The sequence below is a fragment of the Peromyscus californicus genome, unplaced genomic scaffold (genome assembly GCF_007827085.1).
Source record: "Peromyscus californicus insignis strain IS unplaced genomic scaffold, ASM782708v3 Scaffold_8__1_contigs__length_139910024, whole genome shotgun sequence".
Taxonomy (NCBI): Eukaryota; Metazoa; Chordata; class Mammalia; order Rodentia; family Cricetidae; genus Peromyscus; species Peromyscus californicus.
This window is the reverse complement of record NW_026294606.1, coordinates 131,224,123-131,249,477: the sequence shown is the minus strand read 5'-3', so window position 1 is coordinate 131,249,477 and position 25,355 is coordinate 131,224,123. Positions and strand designations below refer to the sequence as shown.

Genomic DNA, 25,355 nt, shown 5'->3' with positions numbered 1-25,355 from the left:
ATGCTCACGTACATGTAGGTATGTTTGGGAATGTGCAAGCATGCTACTCTTCGCTTATAAGCTGTTAAATTTCTGTTAGAGTAGGTCATTAAGTAATGTGAGTCATGAGAATTATCACCAAACTCAGCAAAGATGATCATGTTATCACCATCATCATCATCATCATCAATTTTGTGTTCTTAACTATGGGTGAAGAAAGTAATATACTTTTGTCTAGCTACTGGCCAATCTAGTTGTGAAACTGCTTCTGCTCTTACTAAAAGCCCAAAGGATAAACATTATCCAGGCAATATCCAGTGGAGATCCTCTGTGGAAACACCACACATACTCTTCTTTCAGAATCAATCCTCCAGGTGTTAACTGATGCTGAGTTGCCTGGAAAACAGATGCAGGAATCATTCGAAGCACTCATTATGACTCAGCAGTTGGTCTGGGAAGATAGCTGGCCAGATTATAGCTGATCTACTATTTTGTCACAAGTATTTAACACACACTTAGCTCGTTGTATACTTAGGTTGTCTATGCCTAACTATGGTGGTTTAATATTACATTCCAATGAAAGCAGAATAAATTACTGTTCAGACAACTGCTGACCTGTTTGTGGATAGCCACTGTCCTCAGTGAAGACAAAGTAGATTATCCCGACGATCAATTCCCAAGACAAGAGTCCAAGTTGAGCTTAGAAACTTTTCTTATGATTTTGCTGAGGTTTGAGGGAAGATGGTGCAAGCTGGGAGACAAGTTTTACAATTTTATTAGACTAATTAATTAATGTGTGTGTGTGTGTGTGTGTGTGTGTGTGTGTGTGTGTGTGTGTGTGTGTGTGTGGCCATGTCATGATATGGGTGTGGAGGTCAGAGGACAGCTTTCAGGAGTTGGTTCTCTCCTCCCACTATGTGAGTCCCAGCGATTGAACTTGGGTTGTCAGACTTTGTGACCTTTATTTACTGAGTCATTTCACTGGCAGAGAGACAAGTTTCCTATTTTACTATTATTACTGTTGTGCTCATCTTAGCTGTAGTTGTTGGTTTTAAATAATAAGTGGCATTGTTACCGTTTGAGAAAGGTCACAAGGCACGACAAACCCAGTATCAGAGCTTTATTAGGAGGAGGTGGGAGAGACAGAGGAGAGTGACCAGGTCTGTGGAAGACATGTGCCGAGGGAGGAGGAGGAGAGAGCAGAAGAGAGGAGAGGGCACGAGTCTGTGACCAGCTTTTTAAGGATTTCCCTGCACATGTGCATGTGGGCTTACTGAGCTACGCCACGCATGCGCAGATTGTGTGACCACACTGCACTCATTATGCAATCACGCAGCACACAGATGATGCAGGACGTAAGGCCCCTTGCTTAGCTACTGAATTGCTCATGTGTGGTCACGAAGCTGAAGGAGTGGCAGGATCCTAACACTCCAGACTTTTTGCTTGTTATAAAAAGCAGGTGAACAGGAATAGGGGCATCATTTCTCCCAGAAAAACTATTTCCAGCTGACCTGGTGGGTGTTGGTTGACTCTTGGGGGGTTAGGGAAGGGGGCTTCTGAGGTAGCTAGCCATCCTGGGGTCGTCTGCTGCTTTGGGAATTGTCTGATTCTCTGGAGCTCAGAAAAATTTTGAACATATTAAGAAGCAGCCATGAGAAAATTAAAGTCTTGGACTGGTAACCATGGCATGATATTGTAGTGTTTAGTACTCTGCTTATATTGGTTAGTGTTAGTGAGAGAGAGAGAAAGAGAGAGAGAGAGAGAGAGAGAGAGAGAGAGAGAGAGAGAGAGAGAGAGAGAGAGAGAGAGAGAGATTTGGAACATGTTTTTAATTTTTACCTGAGATAAGCTTTATCAGAGACAGATTATTTTAAGGCACCTGTTTCCTTTATTAGTTTAGCATCCAGGAGACACAGGTGATCAATTGCTGAGAACATTTAGCAGTAATAGATTGTTATATTAAAGTCAGTTTTTGCAGAGCCCAGACCCTTTTTGGTCTGGGGGTGTAAATACCTTTGGACTGTTACTGTTCCTTACCACCTGGGTATATACTTGATGGTCCCTGGCTCCAGCTCTATGATGGTCCTGTAACAATGATCTGAGTAGTTAATTAGAAGAGGGAACCAGGAAGAGAAAAGCTTATGGGGTGAAACCTCATTCTTCTGGAATTGGTGTCAAGGCAGTGGATCCTGATGTCCTCTGGAACAGAGAGAGCAGGGCCCCCTTTCCGTGTCACTGTGCATGAGAAGCACTGCTGATCGGTCTGGAGTGAGGCACATGGAGGGAGCAAATAAAACGAAAGCTCCTACTTTAGCTGGAAAATCTCTTCCCATTAGGTACCCCTTAAAGTACAATTAAGTGGTGGGGTCTGGTGAGGTGCATAAGGCTGTCCCTGTACCCCAGCAATGGGGAAATGAGAAGGAGAGGTGGGACCCCAAAACTCCCTCAGTACTGAGTAAATGGCTTGGTGTCCAAAGGAAGGAAATGGATCGCTTCCATGCTGGTTCCCCCTGGGTTCCCTGTGAGCCTGTGGCCAAGCCTAGGAGGTTTGCTGGAGGTCTTTGTTTGGTGTCCCCATGCCATGGGGTGCATGAGGGCAGTTAGCTGTCCAGTATCTTTCTCAGTGGCACTTTGAACAAGGCTCAATTGATAGCCTGAGGGGCAGGGCACGCACAAGCCCACATGACTTGTTTTAGCACACATTTAAAACAGGGACCTAGAAGACCTCATGCAGCAGCTGCTCAGATAGCGTGTGCCAGCATTTGGCAATTCTGTTCATGGGCTTTCTCATCTCTCCTATGGTACCTTAAATGCCACAGCTGAAATTTCCACCTGTGGGGTCCATTTGCCTAAGCATAGCCCTGATGTCGGTAAGCTCTGGGAGACAAGAGATGGCTTTTATTGTGCATCTTGAATTAGGTTTTGTTTGTTTGTTTGTTTGTTTGTTTTAGTTTGCTGGTTTGAGGACAGCTTTAGGAAAACCTGCCAGGAGGCAGGCTGTAAACTGATCTCTGGCTAGAGAGCCATCCGGATTATTATGATCCCAATATGGGTCCTGATTGTAAACTCATTTTTATGCATCCTAGCCTGCTTCCAGACCTGTCTGTGCTTCTCAGGGCAGCTGGGAACGGTGACAGTAAGAGTGAATGTGGGAGCCAGAGTCGGGCAGTTAGAACAGCCCGCCTGATACCAGAGAGCAGAGTGGAGGTCAGATAGGTGGAGGTTCTTTGGAGTCAGAGATTCCTCCGGTTCAGGTTGCACATGGGCAGGAGAGAAAGACTCAGAAAAGGAGGGTTCAGAGCTTAGGTAAAAGCGTGGGGATAAGGTAACTCTTTTCATTTGCCTGTTCGCTGGCAGAAGTTAGATAATTTCCGTGAAATATCGGAGTTCAAGCAGCCATCATGGGGCCAAATTTACTGGTATCTGGGGATATTTAAAGCATTTCTCAGAGGAGGAGTGAGACCAAGAGGAAGCCTTTATGTTCCATGACTGTAGCCAAGAGAAAATAAAAAGAAAAATTAAAATAACAAATGGGATTCAAGACTCCTTTCCTGGTGTCCCTGAGGGTAGGTAATCTGTGGCCCAGCATAAATTAACAGCACAAGTTACCCCACCCTCCGTCAAGGGAGGGGCAAGGGCTGGGGGTCATACATACCAGAGGACTCCCTGGGAGTCCAGACATCATTCAATACTTTGTCAAGAGAGAACAAGTCATGGTGCCCAGCCTGAGGACCCCCCGGGGGGTCCGACGCAAGAGATATATCTCAGGCTACAGTCGTGGGAAATGGCGAGGGATCAGAAAGGGAAAACTCACCAATCTAGGTAGCCAGTGTGTTGCGCAGTCCTGGAGGCTGGGCAAATGAAAAAGTGGGCTGTAGTAGATGCAATAAACCTCGGTCAGGGTCCTGGATACAGCGCGCTGGGAGAGCCTGCTTCATCACAGCACCAATGTTGGTTTTAATAATGGTTGGTTTAATAAGTGGCGCTGTTACCGTGTGAGAAAGGTCACCAGGCACGACAAAACCCAGTATCAGAGCTTCATTAGGAGTGGGGGGACAGAAGTGACCAAGCCTGTGGAAGACACGTGCAGAGGGGGAGGAGGAGAGAGCAGAAGAGAAGAGAGGGGAGGAGTCTGTGACTGGCTTTTTAAGGATTTCCCTGCACATGTGCATGTAGGCTTATGGAGCTATGCCATGCTTGCATGACCACACCATGCGCATTACATAATCATGCAGCGCATGGATGACATAAGACGTAAGACCCCTTACTTAGCTACTGAACTGCGCATGTGTGGTCATGCAGCTGGAGGAGTGGCAGAATCCTAACAATAGTGAGGAAGGCAGTACCCATTGTCTACTAGCTAATCTGCTTATGAAATTGCTTTTGTTGTTATAGAAGCCCAAACTATGGGGAAAGAAATTGCTCAGCAGAGACCTACAGAGGGACACTATCAATTTCAGTGACAAGTTAGTTTTCCATGTTCTGAGTCTAAATTTCAATATTTTCCCCATTAGCTCTGGACTGTGGCTTGAGAACAAATTGCTTCCAGCACTACCAAGTTGAGGTCAAGCTTGTCTTTCACACCTGAAAATGAAGTTCTTTGGAAATAGGAGTTGTCAGAAATACAACAGGAGCATGATTTGTAAACATGTGTCCTGGGTTTAGCCAAGCACACACTGTGCTAGAGAGATGAAATGGCTGCAGAGCTCTGCCCTGGAATGTTCTGTGGTTTTGATATTGAGACTATATAAACCACAAGGAAACATCCTGAAAAACACTCACCTCTGGTCCTGTTCATCTCAATAAACTAGGGTCCTTGGTAGGGAGTGGAAGAAAGAATATGACCCCAAACTAAACTTCTGAGGAAGACATGGTGTTCCCTTGGGGTCAAGCACATGTTATGAGTTATTCCTTTATTACAGACATGGAAAGATTGACTAATAAGCTGCCAACAGCAGCAGGAGCAAAAGTAACTTCATCGGTGTGCTGTGTTAACCATGGGGAAGCCATCGACATTCATAGACGACCTGCTCTCTGCATTGAGCTGGACATTTCCTGGAAGACAGGTACCCAGAATACTTTCCTTAGGCCTATTCATTTATTTCATAATTAGAGAATATGTAAGCATTTAATAGTCTAAGAGTGCCCTGCTGATGGACAAGGTGGTAAAGGAAGTAAGTATAAATGACAAAAGGTGATAAATTCTTCAATACCATCTAGAGCTGAGTTCTTTAGGGTGGGTGGCCATGAGCCACGGCTCATGAGACCATCTCCTCTTAAGGTGTGGCTAGAGTACCCAAGGGACTGACATTTTATTTAATTTACATTTCAGTGGATACTTAGAGACTGCAAACGACTATTCCCATCTCCACAGGGATGGGCCTCCCTCTGTCCTCCCTTCTTTCCCTTGTCATCTTTTCTGTCTCCCTCCCGTCTCAGGACTTGCTACGTAGCCCAGGTTGGCACCAGAACTCACAGTCTTCCTGACTCAGCCTCCAAGTCCTTAAATTCTTCCCTTCCTCTAGTCTTGTATCTCAGGAGGCTCATCACAGAAGAACAAATGTAAAGCCTTTTGAGAGCATAAGACAGACACTAATATTCTAAGTACCAAGAGGAACACTCTGCAGTAAATGAAGAACTCGCTATAAAACACAACCGCCACACACCATAGACCACTCCTTCCCCAAAGGTACCCTCTTAAACTTAACTTTTTTTTAATGGTAAGCTAATTCTAAAAGTGTCTGTGTAAGCTAAATATTTCATGTAAAGTATTCTGTATTTTTTTATTTATTTATTATGCATAAAGTGTTCTGTCCGCACATATCCCTGCAGGCCAGAAGAGGGCACCAGATCTCATTACAGATGGTTGTGGGAATTGAACTCAGGACCTCTGGAAGGGCAGCCAGTGCTCTTAACCTCTGAGCCATCTCTCCAGCCCCGGATGTTTAAAACTATAAACGATGGTTTGTGATTTGCCCGCTCCTGGTTTGGTTCGTGCCCATACATCTCTGAGACAGCAGATGTAGGATGATGTCCAGTGGCAGCTCGTGGACGCTGGTTTGAGCATTCTAAAGCTCTTCTTTGCTGGACAGTTTGTAAGCTGAGTGTAGGCGACAAATCCATGTCCAGCGCTCTTTGTGCAGGGATAAGTTTCTACCTGGTAGCACTTCCCATCGTCTTGAAGAACTTCCCTTCACACAGAACAAACATCCGAGGTGTTAGGAGCCACCCAGGGTCCTGACATCAATGTCCCCTTTAAGAGAAAACTGCTCCCCCCCATTCCCACGAGGTGTGCACCTCCTCTGTCTCTCCCCTTCCCTTACTCCTTCCCTCCAATCCGTTCTCCCTTCCCCAATAAACTTTCCACGTGGACATGTGTCTGCTCCACCCTGCTGCTGCTGCCGGCCGCCACATCTGCCCAACGTGTCTCCCTCACCCACGGGGAACCTTGGCCCAAGCCGCCAAGGCCTCCCGGGTTGTATCATCACGTGAGGGACGTTCTCTCTGTTCTTTTGTCTAGTGCTATTGCTGGGATGTAAAGTGCTCATGTGTCTGAGACTTGGTCCCCAGGTGGTGGCGCTCCTTTGGGAAGTCGTGGAGCCATTACCGAGCATAGCCTGGAGAAGAAATAGGCCACCGAGTAGGTACACGGCTTAAAATTGATAGGCTGTCCCCACTGCTGTTGTTTCTGCTTCCTGATCTTTCTAGAGCTGAGCAAGCAGCCTCAAGCTTCTACCGCCAGCCTAGAGCTGCGGTTATCAACCTTGTGGGTCCTGACCCCGCCAGGTCGTATATCACATATCCACAGCACAATCCTTAACAGTAGCAAAATTACAGTTATGAAGTAGCAACGAAATAATTTTATGGTTGGGGGTCACCACAACACAAAGAAGGGTCACAGTTTTAGGAAGGTTGAGAACCAATGACCTAGAGCCGTTTGCACATCCATGCCTTCCCCTCCACAACGATGATCTGCATTGTCAAACTGAGTCAGAGCAAGTCCCTCCTTCTTCATGCTGCCTGTTCAGTGTTTGGTCACCAATTAAAAACAGGCACTTCTTTTTTTTTTTTTTTTTGAGACAGGGTTTCTCTGTGTAGCTTTGCGCCTTTCCTGGAACTCACTTGGTAGTCCAGGCTGGCCTCGAACTCACAGAGATCCGCCTGGCTCTGCCTCCTGAGTGCTGGGATTAAAGGCGTGCGCCACCACCGCCCGGCTAAACAGGCACTTCTTAATAAATAAATAATAAAAAAAATTCAGCTGCCATCTTGCATCCCTGAGTGTGTGCGCCTTATCTTGGCTGGTCTGCCTGAGAACCTCTCAGTCAAAACTCTAGTCCCCTGAGGGGTCCATTTCCACTTGACAAAAGAAACAGTCATGAACGAGGAAAAACTCCAAACTGCAGGCCCAAGTGTGTGTATAAGTAAAAACTAAAAAGAGCTGCTGTGTTCAGGGGGATTGGGCTTAAAAATATTAGAGATCTAGATTTTTATCAGATCCATAAAAGAATTTTAAAAAGCAGTCATGACATAAAATAGCATTGGTGGGAAAGGAACCACTCACAGAAGGAAGGAGGTTCACAGAACAGCCACAAGCAGATAATAAAAACCTGCAGTTCTTAAAGAAGGTAGGGGTGAACAATATGGCTGGTATGGAGGAGGTGAACATGTTTACAAACAAGGAACGGTGACCCGTTTTAACAGCCCTAAAGCTCAGGCGTCTCTGGCAGCAAACACCTTCCCCATTACAGGGCACGCTGAGACCAAGCAGCTGACTAGAAAAATTTCCAGCATCTCACACCAGCTAGGAGCAGACAGTCTGACTAGAGTGAGCAGACTGGCTGAAGCTTTGCCCACTCTGTGGATGGAAGAGCACCACTTGCGGCTGCTGGAAAGGAGGAGGAGGATGAAGTTCCAGATCTGGTGAATTTTGATGAGGCTCCTAAGGAGGGAAACTGAACAGAGGCAATTTCTGAAAAAGGTGCCACTTGCAGAAGTTACAGGAGCTGCCATTTTATGTCATGACTGCTTTTTAATTCTTTTATGGATCTGATAAAAATCTAGATCTCTAATATTTTTAAGTCCAATCCCCCTGAACACAGCAGCTCTTTTTAGTTTTTACTTATACACAACTTATTCTTTGTGGCAAATGAAGCTGACGAAACTTGGGAATAAAACTTGGAAAAAGACTAATAAGATTCTTTGTTTAGTTAAAAAATTACTTTATGTCCGCTTTGAAAATTTCCCTGGACACTCTCCCTGGAGTTTTTCCTCCTCCATTTTGCAGATGTCACTCTCCAACTTCTAGCTTGTGTGCCGAGTTCTAGTCTTTACTGAGTCACGGAGTTTCTGTACTCTGATAACTGCTCCCGATGGTTTACCACAGCACCCAGGCTGCCAGAGTGGCATGCAAACAAAGGCAGTATGTAAACCAGCAGAGCCTAGGGCTTCAATGCAGCTTCATGAAAAGGTGGCAGGAGAGGGGACCTAAGCGCTGCCCTTGGTCCTGTTTACTCTTCTCTGGCTCCTTTAAGACATCCTCTATTACTGCTCCTAAGTGACAAGACAGCGGCAGCGGCGGCCTCAGGGGCTTCCTAGTCTCTGGCTTCAGTTGACTATCTTCCATTTCTCTCCATGTGTTTTTCTTCACATTTCTTTTAAACTTCTGGTTTTCATTTTCCCTCCTTTCCATTAATTTTTAGATCTAATAGATTTTCACCTGAGTGTGAGTGAAAAAGATGTTTTTCCGATACCTTGAATGGTAATTTTGATCATTATGAATTTCCTAAATGCTTATTTTTTAAAAAGTGTTGGTCTTTGTTCTATTACCTACACAATGAATTAAAGAGAATCTTTCTGGACCAGGAAAGTTATTGAAAGCAGAGACATTAAGGACGATGGTATGCTCACCAAGACCCATGTACACAAAGGCCAAGGCAGACTAGAAACCTTTCAAACTTACTATGAGCCTTTACTAATGTGTGGTTTGGGAAAATTCTATTCTTCTTCTGTCATTGTTCTTTTATTTTAGAGTATCAACTATAGTTTTGAAGATGTGGGTGAAATCCTCACTCTGATGTTGTTTATGGGCATGAACCCACTATGGAGCTGGTGTTAAAAACCAAAAATGTCTGCCACTATACAGCACATAGATGAACACTTAAGGCAGGCCCCAGGAAGAAGACCCCTCCTCTGGCCCCAAGCTCTCAACCAGCATTCACATTAAAACCACATCCTCACATGCAGATGTCCTGTGTTCACGGAATTTACTTGGTCTGGGATGAGGCCTGAACATGGATTATTTCTAAAAAGCTTTCCAAGTGATTTGTTTTGTTTTGTTTGAGACAGACAAAACAAAACACATCTCTGTATCTAGCCCTGCCTGTCCTGGAACTCACAGAAATGCTCCTGCTTCTGCTTTCTGAGTGCTGGGATCAAAGGCGTGTGCCACCGCCACCACCTGGCTGATTTGTTTGAGACAGGGTCTTTCTATGTAGCCCTGGCTGTCCTGGAACTCACTCTGTAGACCAGGCTGGCCTTGAACTCTGAGATCCACCTGCCTCTGCCTCCTGAGTGCTGGGATTAAAGGTGTGAGACTCTACACTGGGCTTCCAAGTGGTTTTAACAAGAGTGTGATGTGGAAAACAAAGCAGCAAAACCAACAAGCAAACCCCTCAAAAGCTCCTGATAATCCAGTAAGTGAGCCAAACGTTTCATCCCTCCCAATCACTGGAGAGGGTGGGGGTGTTTTATGTGTGTGTGTGTTGGGGTGTGTGTGTGTGTATGTGTTGGTGTGTAGCACACAAGAGGAAAACAACTGCAGACTCTGACAGACACTGACAAGAGCTGGCAGTACACTTGGCTGACTCTTAGATTCTATTTTTAATGTTAAATCCACACAGGTTATGTAACACTGGGCTAAAGGTTTTACATAACGACTGTTGAGTTTATAGAAATGTTAATTCTCATTCCTTTGAAAGTTACTTCTATAGGAATTTACCTTTGCCTGGGAAAGCTGTAGTTTAACAAGCTATTTTTTAAAAGCACTGTTTACTTTGAATCCAAAACAACAACAACAAAAAAACCTCCAAACTCTTTTATTTGGAGGTTCATTCATTTCCAAAAAAAGGACTCTACAAAAATTAACTTAGCAAAAGGAGAAAAGTCCCACAGTGGCGAAGCAGTGGACAGTCTGGCACATTTGCTCAGTATGTGACCAACTTATTGTTTCATGTAGGATGTCTTAATTCTGACTTCCTTGGTACTGCACTTAAACCTCAGTTACAGGATATCAGCTGAGATTTAGTCTTGTTCTTCCAGATGATGCCACTCAAGTTTTAGTAACAGCCAACACTTCTTGGGTATTTTAAAATAAAACATAAACTTAACCTTTTCCACCTCAGGAAGTTTCAGAAATCCAAACTCAACAGAAACAAAATACTATAAACAGTGAAATAAAGCACAGCATTTTTTAATTTTTTTTCTAAAGACAGGGTCATCTTTGTCCCAGGCTGGCCTTGATCCTCTTGCCTCCGCTGAGATTAAAGATGTAGGTTACTAAGGCTGGTTTATAGGTGGATGCTTGAAATAAAACCCAGGGATTTTCAAATGCCAGGCAAGCACTCTGCCAGCTGAACTGCCCCTAGCCCTACCATATAGAATTCTTAAGATGCTACATACAAGTGTATGGTATCATTGCCTTTGAAACACTCCCTTAAAAAGTGCTCTAGAGCTTATGTAGAGTATATATAAACTATGTAATGCACATACCTTGAGCAAACAAATGTCGAAGTGGTGTCTTCCCGTAACCGGACAAACTCTACCAACTTTTTTCCTTACAGTGTGATGGGCATAGAATAAGCTTCCAATTTTCATTTACAGAGGGACAGGATTAAAGGGATAGTACATGAAAAGAAATATTTTTGTAGATAACACCATTATAAAAGAATAAATAAATCATACATTTTCATTTCTAGCATGTACATGTATGTGGGTGGGTATGCTTGTGCTACGGCACGTGTGTGGAGGTCAGAAGAGAGCTAGCAGAAATTGGTTCTTTCCACCATGTGGATCCTGAAGATTGAAGTCAGGGCCTCAGGATCGGCGGCAAGCACCTTTATACACTGACTGCTATTATAGACCTAAGAATGACTTTTTCTCTTCCCAGATGTGATGTAATGGACTGCTTAGAACTGTCAGAAGGATCTCAGGACCTCGGACACAACGAGGGACTCTTGTCTCTTCATCAAAGGACTCTAGCGGCATCTTAAGGTACAGACAGGTTCTGGCTATTCAAATGGAAGATGATGCTTGGAGAATGAGCCAACTGGCTATTAAGTGTCAGGAGTCAGAGTTGCACATGCACCCACTACGGACATATTCAATGGGCTTGCAAGACCATGCCCTACATGCATTTTCTTCTTGCATAGTTCTTTGTGGAAGAATATGCCAACCTTTACAACGTATCAACAGATATCTTTCAGAGGGACAGACTTACACATCTAGCTTTAAGTGTTGGTTTACAGAGAAGCCTAATACAGTACTCTCTTCAGCAGCGATGGGCAGTTAGTTGTATTTGAGCTGTCTTGCACTGACCTGAACAGAAATAACAATGGTCCTCTGGTCAGTCTTTTAGCATGAGATCCCAACCACATTTACAAAGAGCATGGAAAGGACATGGAGTACAGGAGACAGAGAGGCCTGGTGTGAGTGTATAAATGAGGCAGCAGTAACAGATGGGTGGGGGGCAAGGCAGTCCAGGGTGCCGCCTTATTAAGTTCAGCCGAATGGGCTTCTCACTTTGCAAACACAAGAAATCCAGCAAACCATTAGTGTGCGCCATTTCTCATCTTAAAAGAAAGCCCTCAACTTTGGTATTAGTTATCCAACTAAACCTTGCATAATCCTAGTATTATTACTAGAATTTAGACTTTCTCATTTACAATTATGTTTTGACACACATAAAATCCTTGAAATATTTGGTAGTCATAGGTAAAACTGGGGGCATACTGCCTTTGTGGAAGTTCCAGAAGCACATTCACCCAATTTTAATCCAATTTCGGCAAATGCTCAGACTGACAGAATCTGTTAGAAGTTACCATTCAGCCTATGGCTGACTGAACACGGGGTGACTCAGGAGATCACTCTCAGGACTAGAGGAAGCCAGTGCTAACCATCTGCTTTCAGTCCTCTGGTGACTGGAAACAGGTTGGGGTTGGGGCAGCAGGATGAAGATGAGTTGTTTTTAATCACTGCCACAAAAGCTTGGGAAAAAGATAAACCTTAAGTCACCAAAGGCCATTATTTCCTTAAAGTGTTTTCAAAATAAATATGTGACCAATCTTCAGAACAATACATGGTCATGGATGTGTTAAAACAGCCAGGAAGAACAGTATTTGGGACAACGCTTGAGTACTGTATAATCAAGACCCAGGAGGACTGACATGTTTCCAGTTTCCTGGCCAAAAGAAAAACAAAAAGAACTCCCCCTCTCCACCCAAAGAAGAAACACCCCAGAACCAAAAACGGATAGTAGGGATGGTGGGGTGAGGCATTTTGAGTACTTTATAAAGCAGAAACTGTGGAAGGCATGTATCTCAAACAAAGAAAAAAATCCCAAATATACAACTCTAAAAATGTTATCAATGTTTAATGTTTTGAGGATTAAGTAACAAATCAATTGAAGATTTTTTACTTAAACTAGCTTCATTTCCTCAGACTTTTTCTAAGAGTTAGAAATTTATCATTATACTTACTGCTTTAGAACCATCAGCTTTTACCTCTGAAAAAATCTAATACCTTTAAAAAAATTATAATTTTAATGTTAGCACAAAATTTATTTCCTAACATTTTGTTTTAGAAAACTTCCTTCAGCCAAAGATACCTATTTTTGAATTACAGTACTGCAAGGCACATACAGGACTCGTCTCCTCTGAAACACACAGGAGATACACTCCCTGAAACAGGATTTTACAGTCCGTGGACAATGGGAACGACTACAAAGTTAGGTTAAAAACACTGCCCTTACAGGGTCGTGCACCTTCTGTGAATTCACTCACCACGTGTGTGTAAATAATCCTTTAAAAGACACCATTCCTGAAACTCAGAGCGACGCCGAGGGCAGCGGAAGCAGAGGCCCAAGTCTGGCAGCTGAAGTTTAAACTGTCATTGCCTCCAGAGACTGGTCATCCCTACTGTTTTCAAAGACCTGAATTTCATAATGGGGCAATTCTACCAGAAACAAAGATTGCCATTTTTCTTAAAACGTGTGCGTGTGCGTATGCGCGCGCGTGTGTGTGTGTGTGTGTGTGTGTGTGTGTGTGTGTACATATATATGCATTGAACTTCTAGCATCAATTCTTTTATAAAGAATGCTAAATGGATTATTTTTGTTCAGTAAAACTGAAAATACACCATTTAAATCCTTCTACCAAATTTAATGCAGCTTAATTAGGGACCAGGTACACTTTTTTCCTCTCAACATTTTTGGTCAAGCACGTCTAACCATAAATGCAAATGGAAATTTAAGAGGTAGATTTTTTTTTCCCATGATGCATTTTGTATTTCAAGAATAAAAACAACCACCAAGTGTGTTTTCTTAAAGTATTCGGGTCTAATGAAAAGAAAAATAAAAGTTAGATAGATGTGCTATTGGTCACAGCCTGACATTTAACAGCCACAGTATTGGATGTTTTGCAATCAGATGCATTTTCAGTTCTCTCAGGGTCAAAATACGAGTCTGCCGACGGTATTAAATCCTCCTCCGCCCCCTCCGCCGGTTGGCCCACAGCTTCCCGGTGGATCATTGTCGTCAAATCCATTGGGCCGAAATGAACACGAAGCAGATGCAGCCTGTAGGGCCCGGGCTCGAGCATTCAATTCTTGTTCCTAAAATTAAAAGTAATGTCTATGAAATTAAAAAGCTAAATACAATGGATGAGTACAGCACATATACAAATCTTCTAAAACCATCTTAGTCTTTACCAAGAATCCTTCATTTGAAAATATTAACATCAAGCCAGGCATAGTGGCACATGCCTTTACTCCCAGCACTCGAGAGGCAGAGGTAGGTGGATCTCTGAGTTCTAGGCCAGTCTGGTCTACAGGGCGAGTTCCAGGACAGCCAGGGCTACACAGAGAAACCCTGTCTTGAAAAACCAAGAATGAATGAGATAAAATAAAAACTGACATTTATCTCTGCTAAGTAGTTATCACTTAAGTACACAAATGAAGTAGACACCCACCTTTGGAGGAAACAAGGCAGAGAGGGTCAATTCCTTGTAACTGTAGAGTGACAGCCCCTGAAAGTCACTGCTACTATTTCACTTCACGACAGAGGCAGGGGAAACGCCTGCAGACTCTCTAACACAGTTAAGAATGGAATTCTTTAACAGCTATGCTCCATTTTAAGTGTGTGAGTGCAACAGGTCAGGAACCACTACCAATGCCCGAACTGTCCCTGCTGCTTCCTTAGATTCACGAGTCAGGCAGATCTCAGGGAACACTCACAGTAAAACGAAGCTAGCTTCTTACAGGAGCACTTACAACTCTCTCCCACTAGTTTATCAGAATGTTTATCAGGGAACCAGATATACTAGTCTATGTGCTAAGTACATGTTAGGTGCTTAATAAATACTAATACTCTTAGAACATTATTAGCTACTGGGACGGTGAGATGGCCTGTCGACTGGAATATCTCTGGAACCCACTTGATAAAGTGCTGACTTCCACAAACTGTTTCTCACTTCCACATGTGAACAACACACATGTATACACATACACTCTTTCAAAAAAAAAAGTAAAAAATTTACAAGAGGTCATTATCCAGTTTTACAAAGAGCATCTGTGAATAGATAACGGTAGATTCATGTGGCAGGGTGTAAAACTGGACCCTGAAAGACCAGTGAAAAGAATGGCTGCTCACACTCACATCCCATGGAGCCAGAGAGGTTGGGTAAGCCAGAAGAACACGTGGATCTGGACGGCATTCTAAGTAGGAGTAGCTGTGGCTAGAAAACATGCTTGCCAGTCCAATCCTGGAAATCATTTTCTCCTCTGATAAACCTCTTATAACACTATCAGTCTGTTTCCTTCAGAAGGGGGGCTATAGTGGGCCTTGCGACAGCCCTCAGCTCTTCCTTCCATCTCTCTAACCTTTGAACACTGTGGTGATTGACAGCGTTAAGCGACACGAGGCCAGAAGAGAGCGATGGATACATCCTATTTCCTTTACCTGGATATTAAGCCCTGAGAGTGGGTATTTATTAATGCTAATCGGTCCAATTCTAAAATTCTAATTATTTTGTAAAGTTAATTTTGCAGCACCCTAGAACACTGCCACACCCCTTTAAAATGTATCATATATCATCCTTTGGATATTTTATAATTCAGTAAATTTGAAAGCCTCTGAAAAAATTTTCCCATAAAAATCAGTATTAATGGTTCATTTCTTCTGTTCTAATATTTTACGGGTTCTGTGACCTTAAAACACAGAACTTGAAAGTTACTATTAAAGCTCATAAAATTACTTCAACTAGCCACTTCTTATTCCTGTAATTTCATCTATAAATTACTGCTGATCCGTCCTTGTCTGTTTGTGGGACAGGGTTTCCTTATGTGGCACATGTCAGTCTCCAACTTGCAATCCTCCTGCCTCCAGTTCCTCAGTGCTAGGCTTGCAGGCATACATGCACCACCACCACCCCTAGCTTCTGCTGGCTCTGTGGACACAAAGTTGGAAAATCTGACAAATACTTGAGGACTCTGATTAACATTAAAGGAAATAGTTTCTTGAAAAACAATATACTCATAGATAAATTTACCTCATGTGGAACTTCTGGTCCATAGCTTTTACTCAGTAACTGTTCTACCACCCCTTGGTTCTGTGGCAGATCCTCCACATGTTCATTTTAGTTCTTCCTCTAATTCATCTGAATGTCAATGTTTTCCTTAAAATACTATAAAAAAGACCCTGCAAGAATCAGCATCAGACTTAGCTGTGGATGGTGTGTGGACGGTGTGTGAGATGGTGTGTGGATGGTGTGTGGGACGGTGTGGGGATGGTGTGTGGGATGGTGTGTGGGATGGTGTGTGGATGGTGTGTGAGATGGTGTGTGGATGGTGTGTGGACGGTGTGTGGGACAGTGTGTGAATGGTGTGTGGACGGTGTGTGGGACAGTTTGTGAATGGTGTGTGGGACGGTGTGTGGATGGTGTGTGGATGGTATGTGGGACGGTGTGTGGACGGTGTGTGGGACAGTGTGTGGATGGTGTGTGGGACGGTGTGTGGATGGTGTGTAGGACGGTGTGTGGGATGGTGTGTGGACGGTGTGTGGGATGGTGTGTGGACGGTGTGTGAATGGTGTGTGGGACGGTGTGTGGATGGTGTGTGGGACGGTGTGTGGTATGGTGTGTGGATGGTGTGTGGGACGGTGTGTGGATGGTGTGTGGGACAGTGTGTGGATGGTGTGTGAGACAGTGTGTGGATGGTGTGTGGGACAGTGTGTGGATGGTGTGTGGGACGGTGTGTGGATGGTGTGTGGGACAGTGTGTGGATGGTGTGTGAGACAGTGTGTGGATGGTGTGTGGGACAGTGTGTGGATGGTGTGTGGGACGGTGTGTGGATGGTGTGTGGGACGGTGTGTGGATGGTGTGTGGGATGGTGTGTGGATGGTGTGTGGGACGGTGTGTGGGATGGTGTGTGAGACAGTGTGTGGATGGTGTGTGAGACAGTGTGTGGATGGTGTGTGGGACAGTGTGTGGATGGTGTGTGAGACAGTGTGTGGATGGTGTGTGGGACGGTGTGTGGATGGTGTGTGGGATGGTGTGTGGACGGTGTGTGGATGGTGAGTGAGACAGTGTGTGGATGGTGTGTGGGACAGTGTGTGGATGGTGTGTGAGACAGTGTGTGGATGGTGTGTGGGACAGTGTGTGGATGGTGTGTGGGATGGTGTGTGGATGGTGTGTGGGATGGTGTGTGGATGGTGTGTGGGACGGTGTGTGGGATGGTGTGTGGGACGGTGTGTGGATGGCCTGTGACTCAGAGTGGCTGCTGTGCAGGCCTGGGGTCAGTTCAACAGACCACAGAGAGGGAGAAGGAGAGAGCTGGTTCTACAAAGCTGTCCTCCGACTTCCACATGTGCACCACTCCCCACAATAAATAAAACGGAAGAAGAGTTAGCAGCTGCTTTCCCTGCGGGTGGAACTGAGAGAAGCAGGGGAAGCAGGACATTGACATTCCACTAACTTCCTGTTTCTGTATGGCACGATTGTACAATCTTTTCTAATTAAAATGACATCTTTTGCAGCTATAAACACTGAGGCAGAGTTGTGTAGTTAAAAACAAAGTCTTCTATATTGCATATAATTGGCACCTTTCACACTACATTTACAGAGAGTTGAAATATATAAATCCAGACTTAAGCTTCAGTATCCCTGGAAAATGTGCCCAGTGTAAAATGAGAGCACAGATTAGCTTCCTACTATTCACCACTGTCCGGAAGTGACCCCTGGGTCTGCAACTCACCTGTAAGTACAGTTTGTTGTCCTTGGTTATGGCGTCCATCAGCTCCTTCTGTAGTGGTGGGTCTCCATTGACCCAGACGCCACTGGCTGGACTGTCACTGCGCAGGCCATTAGCACTGCTCTGTCTTTTGTACAACAGCACGTAAGCGGTGTCTTTTGGAAACCTACTTGTGATTTTCTGGACCGACTGAAATGAAGTAAATGTCACCCTGCTGTCATTAAATAAAAACCACTCTTGTGACATTTCCTTATTTTCCAAGTCCTGTTCAATGACTGCATTGGGGCTTTCTCCCCCTAGTAAACAACTCTGGGAGGGTGCTAACGCCAGACGTCCAGACTGGGGGCACATCTGGTATGAAGACTCTGTACCTGTGATGTTTCTGGCATACGAATAGTAGTGTCCACTTTCAGAGGACACCCCAGAGTGCACAACAACAGAACTTAACAGGTAGGGCACTAATGCGGGGCAGAAGGCTTCTTCTGCTGCAGAAGGCTTTAGTTTTTTAGCTAAGTTCTCATTAATATCAGCGAAGTCAACATCTACAGACCAACTTTCTGACAAGGAAGAGAAGGAAGCAGTTCTTTTAACTGGCAACTCCAAAACCAGCGGCAGCGACACATTGTCTAAAATTTTTCTTCTCACGTGGTACTTCTGGTCATACGAGAACCTCAGAAGCGTAAGGATAAGGTACTCGGGCTCCTCCGTGATTTGCATAGTTTTCTCAGCGTTTTGGAGAGAGGCACAGTTTTCACAATAGTACTGGTTGTCCCCAGTCAGAATCTCTGGAGCCAAAAAATAATTTAGTAAGTCAGTAACTGAAGGTGTGGCTTCACCTCCTGGGTTCTGAGGTCCGTCTTTACTGACGAGGATCTTCGCAGATTCACTAGGGACAGAAGTGCTTTCTGCACAGTGAAACTCAACAGGAGGACTGGCTAACATTCTCTGATTCACAATGGAGTCACAGACGAAAGCAGCTGTTGCTGGATTATAAACTACTGGCTCTTCCTCTGGGTCAGCCACACTGGTTTGCATTAGGCTATCATCTTGCACACTGGGTAATGAAGCTGGGTCTTGAAAAGACAAATCTTCCACAGAAGGGGTAGGACAAAAGGCCAGTGAGAGGTCTGTGAAGGCCTCCACCTTCTGTGAGGTGCTCCTGCAGTTCAGGCAGCAGATGTGAGTGCGTAGCTTCCCTCCAAACATCTTCTCTATCAGCGTCTTCTCACTGTCACTTGTGCCAGGAGACTTTGTCACTGCAGCTGCCTTACTGGCCACTTCTTGTAAGGACGTGTCAACGCAGCCCAGACCTTCGGCAGGCTCGTGTGAGGACTGAACTCGCAAGATCTTTTCTTCTTCATGGAGTCTGCAGGAGGGCACATCATCCCATGTTATTTCTATTTTGAGATCTTGGTGGCTTAGAGAAACATTAATTTAATCAAGTAAAAAGCTGAATTTAAAGTCATTTTCTCCTCTTTTAACCAAGGGTATGAAGGTTAGTCTGGGAAAGCCCTAGAGGACTGTGACTTCTCTACACTGTCACTTCACTTCCTCTGTGCTGCTGGTCTACAGCTCACGTCACACTGTAAACGACACACGCTGCTGCTGCTACGCTGTCTTACACACATCTCCATGTGCTTGAGATCTTGGCAGCCTAGCACCAAGAAAGCACTGACTGTACTCAAAGACCCTCATAATTATAAATTGGCTCTTCAAAGATTTTGGTCTCAGGGCCTTTTTATATTCATTAAACAACAACAACAAAACAAATCCTTTGAAACCAGCGTCCCCAGCTGGCGCTGTTCCGGAAGGTCATGGAACATTTAGGAGGTGTAGCCTTGCTGGAGTCCATTACTGAGGGAGGCTCAAGTCTTTCTAGCCTGGCCTCACCTCCTGCTCTCTCTGCCTCCCCTCTGCAGGCTGGCCTCACACTCCTGCTGCCAGGCCTCCTTTGCCCTGATAAACTGTCTGCTCCCTGCAACTGTGAGCCCAAACCCCCTTTCCCTTCTTGTTGATTTTGGCCATGGTATTTTATCAAGCAACAGAAAAGTCACTGACTTACTTTACTATATAAAACAGAATAAAATATATAAAACAATATATTGAAGAATGAATCCATCACATATTAATATGCAGCATTTTTAAATGAATGGCACTGCTTCACCCACTGTAAGTATTCTAAGCATCTGGCTTCACAGAAGACAGCTGGATATTGGCACCTGGACTGCATCCTTTCCTTTCTTACTGATATCTGCTTTTTTTCCCCCGAGACAGGATTTCTACTATGTAGCTTTTGGCTCTCCTAGAACTTGCTCTGTAGACCAGGCTGCTCTCGAACTCACAGAGATCCGCCTTCCTCTGCCTCTCAAGTGCTAGGACTAAAGGCATTCACCACCACTGCCTGGCCCTGATATCTGCTTTTGAAATATGTGAAGAAAAGCTGAGCTCCCACAGATATGTAGTTTAAAAAGGGAGGACTCAACAGATTTTTCTGGGGTCTCTCTTTATGAATCTTCTACTACGTTTGATAAGAGGTACTTTAAAGTGAAAGCATCCAAAACAAAAACCAAATTAGAAACAAACAAAACTTTAAAAACATCTAGTAACACAAGGGTATTTTGAAGATCAATTCTGAAAATGTTTTCTAAAGCTAAAATCAGTGTTAAGTGGAGCTAAAGTACTAAGAGAAGACATAGTTGAAATGAAATTTAAAATACTCTGTACCTGTCCAGCAGAAACCTGAGGTACTCAGAGCAGTCTTGTTGTGATCTGGGAGTAAACCACGGAGGTCTGGAAGCCTCAAAAAATATCCGAGGTGCGTATGCTTCCCTCTTGATAGCAGAAAGGAAAATGCAAGAAAGTGATTCTTACAGCACACCAGTAACTGAACCTGTAACATGACGCCTAGTAAAGATTTCTTAAAATCCCACTGCACTACATTTCTCGGGAAACGTGCCAGGCCTGGGTGTATCTCAGAGGCAGAGAAAACTTTTTGCTAAGCAGCCTTTAGTCACAAATGAACTCTGTAGAAAACTGAGGCCCAGAAAGGCTGAGGGACCTGCTTAGATCAAACAGCCGAGTGGACAGCAGGGTGATTACAACAGGTCTCAGCTGTCTCTAACTCTTTACATACTGTCCCTGGTATTTATCCCTCCATGACACGTACGTGTTTGAGTCCCTTACTGTGTGTATAATTGTGTATGTGTCTGAGTCCCTAATGAGTGTGTGTGTGTAGCGACAGAGCAACAGAAACCACCCATATCTACTTGGCGGAAAATTTGTCTGTCGTAAGTCATACACATGTGGAACGGGAGCATTCTGGTTACAACCTTGATAATCTCCTCTCTCTCTCTCTCTCTCTCTCTCTCTCTCTCTCTCTCTCTCTCTCTTAGAAGTACAAAGGCAGCTAAAATGGACTCTGGGGTCATCAGGCTCAAATCCCGGATGTTTTTTACAAAAAGGAACTGCACAGACATATGAAAAGACCCTGATTACAATCTGGAATTCTCTCAATATTTTAAATACTGCAGCAAGAAAACTGTATATTAGGGTTGTTTTATGGTATTGTGAAGGGAGAAAGATCAGCATCCCAGCTGGGTGCCAACTTCAAGTTAATTTCATTTTTCCATTGCATCCTAAATAAACTATTGACCAGACTTTTGTGGGTTCTTACTTCAAACTGGATACATATTTTAATCAGCAGACAGATTACAGATCCTCCTGCTTCTGCCTCCTGGGTGCTGGGATTAAAGGCATGCATCACCACCACCACTTTTCTCTTTTTCTTGAGGGCAGGGAAACCTAAGGTTTTCTTTCCTAATGGCTCTGACTTAATAAATAAGTGAAGTAGACATGTCTGCATACATACATATACTTGTTTATGCATAAAGTAAAAACAGACCAATGATTAAATTACTAAATGACTAGAAAACAATGGCGAGGGGGAGAGGGTTTTGTTTTTGGTTATGGTCCAATACTGTTTTGCAGTCTGTCTGATCCTCCTGCCTCATCTCCTGAATACTGAGATTAAACCTGGCTGGGAGGCAGTTTTCACTTCCCTGGGTCCTGATGTGAATTTGTTAACTATTTCTCCCAGATGAAGACATCTGAGTGTATTACCAATTCTAAAGCCATGACTGCCACCTCTCAATCCTGTTCTTATTTTTTTCCATTAAAAAAAATTATATTTGGGGGCTGGAGAGATGGCTCAGAGGTTAAGAGCTCTGACTGCTTTTCCAGAGGTCTTGAGTTCAATTCCCAGCACCCACATGGTGGCTCACAACCATCTGTAATGAGATCTGGCGCCCTCTTCTGTATACATAATAAATAAATAAATAAATCTTAAAAAAATTATATTTGATCTGTATTCCCAGCACTTGGGAGGCAGAGGCAGGAGGATCAGGAATTCAAAGCCAGTCTTGGCTACATAGTTTGAGGCCAGCCTGTGTCACATGAGATCCTGTCCAAAAAAGCAAATTATCCTTGAGATATTCCTCAGCTTGTACATGGGAAACAAGGCATTCCTGTAACTCAATTCTATCAACTATTATTCCCTTCTTAACTACAACCCTTTCCTGACAATAGGTCATCATAATAATCATACTGTGAGGCCATTAGAATGAACCAGAAAACAACAGCTCATGTTACATATGAGTGACATACACAACTCCTATGTATGGCCAAGCCTTAGCTAGAAGTTCCTTGGAAGCAGGATCACCCTTTGAGTCTCGCATAGACTACAAATAAACCTCTCAATATGTCTGTTCAATGAATCTACTACATGACCTTTAGCCACTGCCTCGAGTTGACTTACCTGAATTAATTTGTGGATATAAAAGGTCACCACAAAGTTTTAATTCATGAACTTAAGAGATGAACAATAATTTATAAAGATCTGCAATTATAATGAAAGGTACATAAAAGAAAACAGAGAAAAGCTGGATGTGGTGGCTGGTGCATACCTTTAGTCCCAGTACTTGGGAGGTAGAGGCAGGTGGGATGTACATGAGTTCAAGGTCAACCTTGAACTACACAGAGAAACCTAGTCTTGAAAAACCAGAAAAAGAGAAAAAAGTCTAGACCACAAAATCACTTTAGTTGTTCATTATTATGTGAATATATTCAAGTCCCTAAAAACTAAAAAACAAAACAAAAACCCAACCACAAGAAATCCCAACCACATTTTGAGCTCTTTCCCTTCTCCCTCCATCCCTCCCTCCCTCTGAGACAGGGTCTGCACATACACAGCCCAGATTGGTCCTAGACTCACTGCAGCCCTGCCTCAGCCTCTTGAGTGCTGGGATCATAGGTGTTCGTCACTAAGCTTAGCTTGAAAATTCTTCCTTCATGAAGGAGACTGTTTAATGACAGGAAATTAGACTTTATGTGCAGTAGGTTTTAGAACAATATACTGATCATGATACTAATCATCTGCAGGGATGGGAAACGGGAAATGAGACAAGTGCAGGACCCGAGGTAAGACATGATACATAATTCCATCAGTTCAAAAGACCCATTACAATACCTAGTTTAAAGAATCTTATCATGGAGTTAATATGTACATATTCACACAGATACTCACTTGTGTATGAGCCAAAAAAGCAAAAAGATGTTGTAATTTTTTCATTAACGAATTACACCCATTTAGATTTAAGGATAACACTTGTCTTCTGAAACTGAAAAAGAACAAAATATGTTATATACACAGACATACACTTTTTATAAAAAAAGCTAAAAGGAAATTGCTGTGGGATGGTCTGTATGTCAAGTGTGTTGCTGACTGGTTGGTAAATAAATCACTGATTGGCCAGTGGGTAGGCAGGAAGTATAGGCGGGACAAGGAGGAGAATAAAGCTGGGAAGTGGAAGGCTGAGGCAGAGAGACACTGCCAGCCGCCACGATGACAAGCAGCATGTTAAGATGCCGGTAAGCCACGAGCCATGTGGCAAGGTATAGATTAATAGAAATGGATTAATTTAAGCTGTAAGAACAGTTAGTAAGAAGCCTGGCATGGCCATACAGTTTGTAACCAATATAAGTCTCTGTGTTTACTTGGTCGGGTCTGAGCGGCTATGGCACTGGCAGGTGAGTGAGATTTGTCCTGACTGTGGGCCAGGCAGGAAAACTCTAGCAACAGGAAATGATTTGAGAATAATCCTCAGTTACCTGACTTACAGGGCGGCCTTCACCTAACAGTTACTAGTACACATGTGATGTCGTACATGTAATGTGTGACAATAAATGGATGAGTTCTTGCTACATGACTAGGTCTATATGCTGTCATATTTCTATTTTCTGGGTCAGCAAATATAAATAGACCAAAGCATTAACTTATAAAATGAACTTTTAAATTATTTCAAAATAATCATTGAGTAAAAAATACACTGCTATCAAAACATCATAAAGTTAGGGCGATTTAAAAAGTATAGGAGTGCTGCTAGAGACGGCTCAGCAGTGAAGAGCACTGGCTGCTCTTCCAGAGGACCTGGGTTCCGTTCACAGCACTCACAACCATCTGGGACTTTAGCTTCAGGGCTCTGATGCCCTTTTCTGGCCTCCACAGCACCAGGCACTAAGGTGGGGGCACAGATAGACATGCAGGCAAAACAGCTACACAGATAAAATCAAATGAGAAAGAAGTGTCATACGGAGGCCGGAGAGAAGGCTCAGTCGCTAAAGACTTTACTGCACTTGCAAAGGATCAGAGTTTGGTTCTTGGCACCCATGTCAGGCAGCTCAATGCTACCTGTAACTGCAGCCTCCATAGACACCTGAATTTCTCTCTCTCTCTCTCTCTCTCAAAAAATAAAAGTCAATCTTTTGGTGGGGAGGGGCAGGGGGACAGTTTTCAAGACAGGGTTTCTCTGTGTAGCCCTGGCTGTCCTAGAATTTTCTTTGTAGACCAGGCCGACCTTGAACTCACAGAGATCCCCCTGTCTCTGCCTCCTGAATGCTGGGATTAAAGGTGTGCGCCACTATGCCTGGCTTTTTTTTTTTTTTTTAAATAAAAGCAAATCTTAAACACAAAAGGGAGTAATGCAAACCAGGTCTGGTAGCATATACCTATAATCCAGCACTCAGGAGGCAGAGGGGGAAATACTAGTTTAAGCTGGTCTGGGCTATAGAGTGAGTTCCATGCCAGCACTAGAGGAAGAACAGGGAGAGGGGGAGTCCACTCAAACAAATAAAACAAGAGTGTAGAAGAAAAAAGCAAAACAACAAAAGGGACAAATTATTCCAAAAAAAAGTATGGGAATAATCGGTTAAACATCAGAAAAAAAAAATCACTTACAAGTAAAAAGGAATTTTTTTTTTGTGGGCCTAAAATCTAGATAACACAAAAATTAAAGATGTGACTACATAAAACAAAAATATATAAAATTCTAAAAATTTGAATAACATGACTAGAAGAAAGTAAGCACCACAGAATTATCATACAGAATTTATATAAATTGACATGAAATAAACAAAAAATTAACAGAAAGACACACGAAGAAAATAACAGCTTATTCATTTCATTTTGCTCTGAGTAAAGAGGAGAGAATTCCACAACGGTCAGCAGTGTTCAGATAAAAACACAAAGACTATCTGTGTGCAGGGTGAGCACATGTAGTCCCAAAACTCAGGGGCTGTGGCAGGAGGATCATGAGTTTGAGGCCATGCTGGGCGAGACTATCTTTTCTAAAAATAAGAAAACAAGAAGGTGTTTTCACAAAACAAATTGTGAAAAATTTAAGACTGATTAAATCAAGGGCTGTCAGAAGTATAAGGTCACAGTTACAATCATTACTGGTTCATAAGGTCACATTTGGCTGGGGAGATGGCCAGTGAGTAAGGTGAGGACCTAAGTTCACATGTCC

The 25,355-nt window shown here is 43.5% G+C and overlaps 1 protein-coding gene across 1 annotated transcript in view; it reads right to left on the bottom strand.

Annotated features, from left to right (window-relative positions):
• Positions 1 to 12,598: 12,598 nt before the first annotated feature.
• Usp38 (ubiquitin specific peptidase 38) overlaps positions 12,599 to 25,355 on the bottom strand; it is a 32,161-nt gene continuing 19,404 nt past the window's right edge. Inside the window, exons 7-10 of the mRNA XM_052727542.1 lie at positions 23,078 to 23,171; positions 20,221 to 20,327; positions 17,500 to 18,862; positions 12,599 to 13,863 (exon numbers count right to left, since the gene is read on the bottom strand). Coding sequence (XP_052583502.1) covers positions 13,702 to 13,863; positions 17,500 to 18,862; positions 20,221 to 20,327; positions 23,078 to 23,171 — 1,726 coding nt within the window. The 3' untranslated portion in view covers positions 12,599 to 13,701. The remainder of the gene's footprint in view (positions 13,864 to 17,499; positions 18,863 to 20,220; positions 20,328 to 23,077; positions 23,172 to 25,355) is intronic.